The sequence below is a fragment of the Olea europaea genome, chromosome 18 (assembly GCF_002742605.1).
Source record: "Olea europaea var. sylvestris chromosome 18, O_europaea_v1, whole genome shotgun sequence".
Taxonomy (NCBI): domain Eukaryota; kingdom Viridiplantae; phylum Streptophyta; class Magnoliopsida; order Lamiales; family Oleaceae; genus Olea; species Olea europaea.
The window spans coordinates 21,458,841-21,468,295 of NC_036254.1; the positions used below are offsets into that span (position 1 = coordinate 21,458,841).

At 35.3% G+C, this 9,455-nt stretch overlaps 1 protein-coding gene across 1 annotated transcript; it reads left to right on the forward strand.

The window, feature by feature from the left end:
• Nucleotides 1–403: 403 nt before the first annotated feature.
• LOC111367776 (high mobility group B protein 13-like) lies at nucleotides 404–2,789 on the forward strand. The gene is made up of 9 exons (XM_022988831.1): nucleotides 404–905; nucleotides 984–1,109; nucleotides 1,205–1,479; nucleotides 1,559–1,664; nucleotides 1,742–1,807; nucleotides 1,895–2,064; nucleotides 2,150–2,251; nucleotides 2,339–2,423; nucleotides 2,502–2,789. The coding sequence occupies exons 1-9, from the start codon at nucleotides 465–467 to the stop codon at nucleotides 2,628–2,630; spliced, it is 1,500 nt and encodes a 499-aa protein (XP_022844599.1). The 5' UTR covers nucleotides 404–464; the 3' UTR covers nucleotides 2,631–2,789.
• The last annotated feature ends 6,666 nt before the right edge of the window (nucleotides 2,790–9,455 follow it).

Sequence of the window (9,455 nt, forward strand, 5' to 3'; positions counted from 1 at the left end):
TTAGAATAGTAAATTAATGAAAAATGTGTGATTAAAAAATAAGAAAAGTTTTTTATTTAAGTGTAATATTATTTTAATAAAGAATGTATGGTTGAAAAGAAGAGAGAGAAAAATGCATTTTAAAAAAAATGGATACCAAACGGGACCTAAATATTACTTCAAAAACTTTTCAAAAAATTAAAATTCATACATGAATAAAAATACGATAAATAGCAAGGCACGTGACAATGATTAGTATTAGTAAAAAAATTGATTAGCTTTGCCAACGGTCAAGTCCTTCAAACTCCAGCAGTGGAACTCAAATAACTATCCAATTCAGAACAGTAAATTCAATTTTGAAAAAAAAATCCTACCGTTAGGCCCTTTCATCTTCTTCATATAATCCCTTGCCGCACAACTGTGGAACTCAAATAACTATCCAATTCAGTCATTACCCCTCTCTCTCTCTCTCGATTACACACACAATGGCTGCCATTGCCGAAATGCCGGTTGTTGCAGACCCTGCACCCGCAAAGAAAGGGAGATCAAAGAGGGCCCTAAAGCAGAAGAACCCTTCTTCAAATGAGGCCAACATAAAGGCCGGAATTGTAGTTGAACCCGCCCCCGTTGCAGCCCTGAATTCTTCTGGGAAAGAGAACCATGAGAGCCTCTCGCAGCTGAAGTCCGAGAAGAAAACTAAGAAAGGGGCATCAAAGGCAAAACAACAATCATCAGAAGCGTTTTCCTTCGAGAAAGAATTGCGAGAAATGCAAGAAAAGCTCGAAAAGATGAAGATCGAGAAGGAGCAGACGGAGGAACTTTTGAAGGTCAGAGACGAGGCCTTGAAGCAGAAGGAAGAAGAGCGAGAGAAACTCAAGACAGAGCTCAAAAAATTGCAGAAGATTAAGGAGTTCAAGCCCGACATGGTTTATTCTCTATTCAATTTCTCCCCTTTATATTTCATTTTATTGTCAATTATAATGACGTTTGTTCGTTCTTGTTAGACTTTCCCGGCCGGTTTTGGGCGTAAAGATCTAGAACAAGAAAAGAAAGACAAGAAGAAGGGAGATTTTTCTAAGAAAAAGCCATCTCCTCCTTATGTGCTGTGGTGCAAAGATCAGTGGAATGAGGTATATATGGTGGATATAATTCCTTCTAGAACATGAATTTGAATTGAATTAGTACTCTGTTTTCTCAATTTTTTTGGGGATTTTAACTTTCTCAGGTGAAAAAAGCTTATCCAGACGCTGATTTTAAGGAAATGGCGAATCTTTTGGGTTCAAAATGGAAGACGGTAAGTGCAGAAGAAAAGAAGCCTTATGAAGAGAGATATAGAGCTGAGAAAGAAGTCTACTTGAAGATAGTGGGGAACGAGAAACGGGATCACGAAGCGTTGAAGCTCTTGGAGGAAGAGCAGAAGCAGAAGACTGCCATGGATTTGCTTGAACAATATCTCCAGTTCAAACAAGAAGCAGAAAAAGAGAAAAAGAAGAGGACAAAGTAAATTATTATGAATTTCCTATCTCTCTTTACTATTAAAGTATTTTCATTTGTTAATATCTTTTATTCTTTGGCACAGGAAAGTAAAAGATCCCCTTAAACCAAAGCAGCCAATGTCAGCATACTTCGTATTCGCAAATGAGCGACGAGCAGTTCTTCTTGCCGAGAACAAGAATATCTTTGAGGTAAAAAGAAAAATATTTTATCCGATTTCAGTTCGTCTTGATTAGAAACTAGGCTAATTGGAAAATTTTATGTGAAGGTTGCAAAGATCACAGGGGAGGAGTGGAAGAACATGACCGAGGCACAGAGAGCACCGTATGAGCAAGTAATTGAAATATTTGACAGTTGAAATTTCTTCTGCAACATTAAATTTTGAAGTATTTTTCGTGGCGATTTACTCTGGGACTTTCAGATGGCATTGAAGAACAAGGAACGATATGCGCAAGAAATGGAAGTATACAACCAGAAGAAAGATGAAGAAGCGGCTAATTTGAGGAAGGAAGATGAAGAATTGATGAAGCTTCGACAGCAGGAAGCTTTACAATTGCTCAAAAAGAAGGAGAAAACAGAAAATCTGATAAAGGTTTGCAACAATTTCTGACTTTAAAAATAGATTTTGTCGATTATTCTCTTTTAAATCAAATTCGCAATACTTGTGAACATGCAGAAAACAAAAAGAAAACCGCCAAAAGAAGAAGAAAGATAAGGGAGAGAAGATTGTTGATCCTAACAAACCAAAGAGGCCCGCGTCTTCATTTCTTCTTTTCAGGTACAATTAATTCACACGAGGCAGGAGGGACTTCACTCTGTATGTAAGTTCTTGATTACTGAAATGTGTTTCTACTGCAAAATGCAGCAATGCGACGAGGAAGAATTTATTGGGAGAGAGGCCGGGAATCAACAACTCTACGCTAAAAGCACTCGTATCCGTGAAGTGGAAGGTACCATTCACCACTCGATAATAGCTTAGGCTTGTTAGTCTAATCTCTGATACATGTTTTCTTGCTTAAATTGTGTAGGAATTGGGTGAGCAAGAGAAGCAAATTTGGAAAGATAAAGCTACAGAAGCAATGGAAGCGTACAAAAAAGAATTAGAAGCATACAACAAATCTGTTGTAGAGAATGAAAACAACAACCAGAAGCAGTAAAAGAAGGCTCTTTCTGTTGACGTTCAACAAATCTTCTAGTACTGTTGAACGAACATTTTTAAATTCCTAGGATTTTCATCACTGTAGAATGTTATTATGCCTTGGAAGGAAATTGGAATTGATTCTTCATTTACACGTTGGAACAACAAATTTATCGTATATCTTGCTAAATTGTTAGACAGACCGATAGTTTTAAATGACAGTGGCATTACCTAATTCTGTCCCTGTCCAGTAAATTAACGGGGTGTTCCTATTTCAGAGTTTAATAGATTTCTTAATATTTATAAATTCTCATGAATTGTGTGAAATTTGATAGAATTTAATAGATTTCCTAAGATTTGAATGCTATTTTGTAGATTTTAAAAGATTCTCATGGATTTTATAGATTTCAATGGATTCTATTCTGGGTAAAATTTATAAATATACCTAACATAAGCCACAAATTTTCACTTCTTCTTGAACGACTCATTCTTACACATATTGCACGTTAATAAATCACAGAAAATGATCGAATCCTTATTCAATTATTTGTTAAATATTGAATATTATAGAGCTTCAATAAAAAATACACCCAATATTCAACAAAATGCGAGAGTGGGAGAGGACAAAAATATGTAGTGTTAAATAATCAAAGTCGTAATCAATATGAATTAGTTCAAAAGGTTACAATCTTGTGAGATACAAAACACACAGATGTACACATACATGACCACAAGACAATTAATTCCATACCCCCAGAATTCTCATTGACCATGCAGACACAAAAGAAAAATTGTGGGATACCATCCTCACATGTCTTGGTTAGGATTTGCAGGTGTATATATAGAAAACACACAGCACTTCCCAAGAAAAAGGAATAGGGTACAGAACTTGAAAGATCAAGTTGTTCCAGTATGCATACTAGAAATCGTAAATTACCATAATAATTTCCAACACATCTATAAAATAGTAAACAATATATAGGTTTAATAAGAAAAAATAAGTTCAATAAAAAATCACACCCAATATTCAACAAAAAATAGTAATCTTTCATAAATTATCATCAATTGAAAAGTTCTCATACACGATCTTTTCACAGTAGAGAAATGTGAGATAGAAAGAAGAAGAAAATCTTGTTCAAGATGGGGGGAGAGAGAGAGAGAGAGAGGGCAGCAAATATGGAGAGAGGTGAGAAATGTTGTGAAATTTTTAGGTTTGGGTTAAAATTGTTACTGATTCTTTGTACTTATATTTTTACCTTGAAATCCTTCAAAATCTATCTACTTAATGAAATTTTTTAAAATCAACTAATTATTGAGGACATTTAAATTTCAAAATTACCTATTAAAGTCTATGTTGAGAACACCTAAATTTATAAGTATTTTTAAAAATCTAGATTGGGGACACCTATATTTTCATGAATTATATTTAAATTTGAATTGAGGATACTTCAATTCATATGGAGTTTTAAAATACATCAAACTCTAGATTGAGGACACCCCCCTAAAAAAAAGTTAAGTATCACAACTCTATTGATTAATACTGGTGGCATTTAACACTAGTCTCTAATAAATAACCGAGGCTTATTTTAATTGTCAAATAAATCAAAATGCATTTCGAACAAGGCTTGGTTCTTGATGCTAAAAGAGTGAGTAGTGAATAATCTGGAAAGCTAATAATCCTACCTAATTATGGACATAATTAAATAATTCATAATCTGGATGGTAGATATTGATCATATCCAACTTGCCGATAAACTAGTCAAAAATATGTCGAGGTAGTCCTTTTGTAAAGATGGCTCTTTTGCAGGGATGTAGGTCATACAAATCACTCCATTTTTTATCTTTTTTTTTTGATAAGGTGTCTGTCTACTTCCACGTGTTTGGTTCGATCATGTTGCACTGGATTCAGTGAAATGTTAATAGCTGCCTTGTTGTCACTGTATAGTTTGATTGGAAGTTCTACACTAACTAGTAGTTCTTCTAAAAGTTTCTTTAACCATAGTTCTTCGCAAATTCCTTGGGTCACTGTTCTAAATTCAACTTCTGCACTGCTTTTTGCTACAACATTTTGTTTCTTGCTTCTCCAAGTTACTAAGTTACCCCATACATAGCTACAGTAATCAGTTGTCGATCTCCTATCTTCTGCAGATCCTGCCCAATCAACATCAGTAAATATTTCTATCTCATTCCTCTCATTTTTCTTGAAGAACAGTCCATTTCTTGAAGACCCTTTTAGATACCTTAGGATTTTATGTACTGCTTCCATAGGTGATTCCTTTGTTGAGTACATATGTTGACTTACAACACTAACTGTGAATGCAATATCTGGTCTAATATGTGACAAATAGATTAATTTTCCAACTAGTCGTTGATATCTTTCTTTCTAAACTGACTCTCCAATGTTTTCTGCTTTTTACCCTGCATCAATTGTTGTATCACTAGGTTTACATCCAAGCATACTTGTTTTCGATAGGAGGTCATGAATATATTTTCGTTGTGAAACACAGATAACCTTTCTTGACCTCGCAACTTCCATTCCCAGAAAATATCGCATCTGTCCTAGATCTTTACTTCGAATTCACTTGTCAGTTGCTTCTTCAGTCTTTCTATCTCAATTACATTGTCCCCAGTTATTCTTTATATCGTCAACATAAACAATTAAGATTGTTTTCCTTCCGCTTTTCGACTGTTGGAAGAACATTGTGTGATCGGATTGTCCTTGCTGATATCTCTGTCCTTTTTACACCTTGGCAAATTAACCGAACCAAGGCCATATAGAGATTTTTTTAGTTTATAGACTTAATTTTCTTCTTGTAAGGAGAAGCCTGGTGGTAGCGTCATAAACACTTCTTCTTTCAATTCTCCATTTAGAAATGCATTTTCGATATCAAGTTGTTGAAGTGGCCAATATAAGTTGACTACTAGAGATAGGAGAACTCATATTGTATTAAGCTTGGCCACTGGTGCAAATATTTTTGTATAATTTATCCCGTAGGTTTGTGTGTATCATTTTGCCACAATACGAGCTTTGTATCTTTCTACTGTTCCATCCGTTTTATATTTCACATTGAACACTCATTTACATCCTATGGGTCCTTTTTCCCTTCGTAGGTCCACTACCTCCCAAGTTTCATTTTTTTTAAGGCTTGCTTTTCTCCCATCACCGCTTTTCTCCATTCAGCGATTTCCAAAGCTTCCTAAATGTTTCTAGGAATTGCTGTGTTGTCAAGGTTAGCAGTAAAAATACAAATTTTTGTAGATAAAACATTATAAGATATGAATTTTGAGATAGAGTGAAGAGTACATGGTTGAGTTTTTTTTTCTGAGTCCAATGGGAAGATTGATATCGGGATATTCAGTGTCATGAAGATTTGGAACTATCATCAATTCCAACTCTCTTGGTGCCTCAGGTATGGGGTTCTCCTTTGATTTTGACTTCCTTAACTAGCATCTCATTTTTTCTTTATTCTCCTGCATCTTCCCCTGAGTCAAGTTTTGTTCTATATATGGCATATTGAAAATTGCTGGTATGATGGAATCTAATTCTGTGGAAGTATGGGTAGAAGGAGAGAGAGATCAAAATCTATGAATCGATCTTTACTCAACCTCTCCCCTTGAAGTAAGGGTGTCTAAAAATAAGGTGTCTTTTTGTAAATGTGACATTACTTACAAATAATCTTTTTGTGGATGGATCATAGCATTTGTAGCCTTTGTGAGTAGAGGCGTACCCAATGAATGCACATTTAATTGCTCGGGGGTCTAGTTTATTTGGATTGTGAGCATGAAATGGACTAATGTTGTAAAACCAAAGACCCTTAAAGGTATATTAGAGTGTAAACGTGAGGTAGGGAAAATTTTCTAAAATTTTTGGAGGATATTTCAAAGTCAAGTGTGTGGCTAGGCATTCGGTTGATAAGGTAGGCAGATGTTAGGATCGCATCTCCCTAATATATTTTCGACATTTTTGTAGTGAACATCAGGACAGGGGCAACCTCAAGAAGGTGTCTATTTTTTCGTTCGGCTATCCCATTTTGTTGGGGAGTGTCGACACATGAGCTCTGATGGACTATCCCATGTTTTTGTAGATAGTATCGTAATATAGAATTGAAGTATTCAGTGTCGTTATCTATGCGGAGGATCTGGCTATTAGTTTGGAATTGTGTCTGAACCATTGAGTGAAAGTTGACAAATACTGAACAAACATCAATTTTTTTTTTTAGTAAGTAGACCCAACATAGTAGGGTATGATCGTCGATGAATGTAACAAATCATTTTGTGTGAATGCGATTAGAGATTCGTGAATGTCCCATAAACCACCGTGGATTATAGTCAATGGTTTAGATGGCTTGTATACAGATTTTGGAAATACACTTCGTTGGTGTTTTATTAGTTCACAGATTCACATTGAAATTCAAATGAAGTTTTCAACTGAAAAATAGATGGAACCATACGTTTCAGGTATTGTATATAGGGATGACCCATTCAGTAATGCCATAATAAAACTTCACTATCCCTAGAAGTATATGTAGAATCACAAATTGCAATTTGACTTGGCTGACTCACATCTGCTTCCTCAAAATAGTAAAGACTCGCATATTCTCTAGCACTATCAATCTTCTTCCTCGATGATAGGTCCTGAAAGACACAATAAGATTGGAAAAATTCAACAAAGGAATTAGATGTTTTTATCAACTGACTAACAGAGAATAGATTACAAGATAAATTTGGAACATGAAGTACTGGGTTGAGTATAATAGATTCAAATATTTGGATACTCCCTTTTCGTGCAACAGTTGAGAGTGACCCATCCATAATTTTGACTTTAATATTACCAACAAATGGTGTATATGTAGAGAAGAGGTGATAGGAATCCGTCATGTGATCAGACGCACCTAAATCAATAATCCATAAGTCTATATTTTGAGAAGGTAGTCAAGAATCTCAGATGATTACCTTTACGAGCTAGTGAACTTGAGTGTCGATTTGAGTTCTAAAGGTTGGAAGAAGTTTGATAGAGCTGTTCCATTTGTTCAGGATTAAATGCACTTGCTGTAGTGAAATTATTTCCCTTAGGATTTTTGGAAGGATCAATTGATGCTTGATATCCTCGATTTCTAGGGTTTTGCTTTGATTTCCAATCATTGGGTTTCCTGTGTAAGTCCCAACACATATCTTCCTTGTGCCCTGGTTTATGATAGTGTTCGTACCATGGACGCCTCCTTAGTTATTTTGGTCCATTTGAAGGTGATGCAGTTATTTCAGGCCCAATATATTGTCGAGCAGGCCTAATCATACCCACAGATTGATTTGGTCCATTATGCAATTTCTCAGCCCATCCACCTTTTCTATTTTGGACTGACCCATTTGGCCCATATAAACTCACGGGTCCATTTAATCTTTCATTCCTTATTAGCCCACTAAGTCATTCCTCTTCGAAATCATCGCTATCTCCACTACAATTTCATCATCGCCAGACTTCAACATGATTTTTCGATGATTTTCTTCCCTTCTAACCTCTGCAAACACATCTCGTGTAGTGGGTAACATTCGTCGGCCCAAGATTCTCCCCCTGACTTTGTCCAGATCGCGGTTGAGGGCCAACGGAAACTCGAAAACCCTTTCATTCTCAACCCTTTTTTTGTAACGTACACTGTCGTCGGTACATTCCCACTCTTCCTCAAGACTGATGTCAAGTTCTTGCCATAGGTGCGTCATCTCCAAAAAATACTCCGTGACCTCTCTCTCACCTTGCTTGGCCTGCCACAATCGAGTCTTTATCTTAAAGATTTGTGTGACGTTTTCTCCGTCAGAGATACGTCTCTTTCACTGCATCCCAGACTTCTTTCGTCGTTGGTAGGAATAGATAAGTTTTACCCATGGACGGGGTCATGGAGTTGACTAGCAAGGCAGTGATCAGTGAATTTTTTCGATTTCCATTTTTGAAGAAGAGTTGCCTCTGTTGGTTTCTTGGTCCTCTGTTGGTTTATTGGTCTCACCGGTGAGGTAACCCAATTTCCCTTTGCCTTCGATTATTAATTTAATAGATTGGGCTCTCTCTCAAAAATTTCTTCAATTCAATTTTTCGACTGTGAGTTGAAAGGAAGAATTTTCGGTGTTGTAAGAACCTATAGAAGATATGACTTCAGTTTCGTTCTAGAATACTTCTGTGGTGGAATTCTTACTATTTTCTGTCATGGGTTGCTATGATAATCAACCTAGAGCTTTGATACCATGAAGTGGATAATGAGTCACACGATTTTCTGTATGAATACATTTATTTCTTCTTGATTTCTGTAATTATATACAACCGAGAATAATGAAATAAGGAAAATAATCTCCTAAATTAGAAAAGACGATAATCCTACCTAATTATGGACATAATTAAATATGGTACATCAATTATTCTAAAATAATTCATAATCTCCTACAATCATCCGATTTTCTACAGAGTAAATATCTTTACGCGAAATATTAAGCAATTAGAAAGGAGACAAGCATACCTTAAGCATACTCTCGTTATGCACTCTGCATGCCAGATTCAAATTTGCGTACAAGTTTTATAAATGGACAAATGGTAGATGAGATTAAAAATTCACGAATGGCTAAGAGAAAGAGAAGCATTACATTATTTAAGTTAAGTTTTCTACTTAAAGGTTGCATTAATATAATGGTCGATTAATTATAATACAGAATAATATTTATTATAATTTCAATATGCTTATACATTTAAATGAACTTCGATTTTAAGTGATTAAACTTATTTAATTAATACAAAATTATGAGTACTCCAACATGAAAAATGAACTCTATACTTAAAAGGAGATTACATGAAATTAAATTGTAA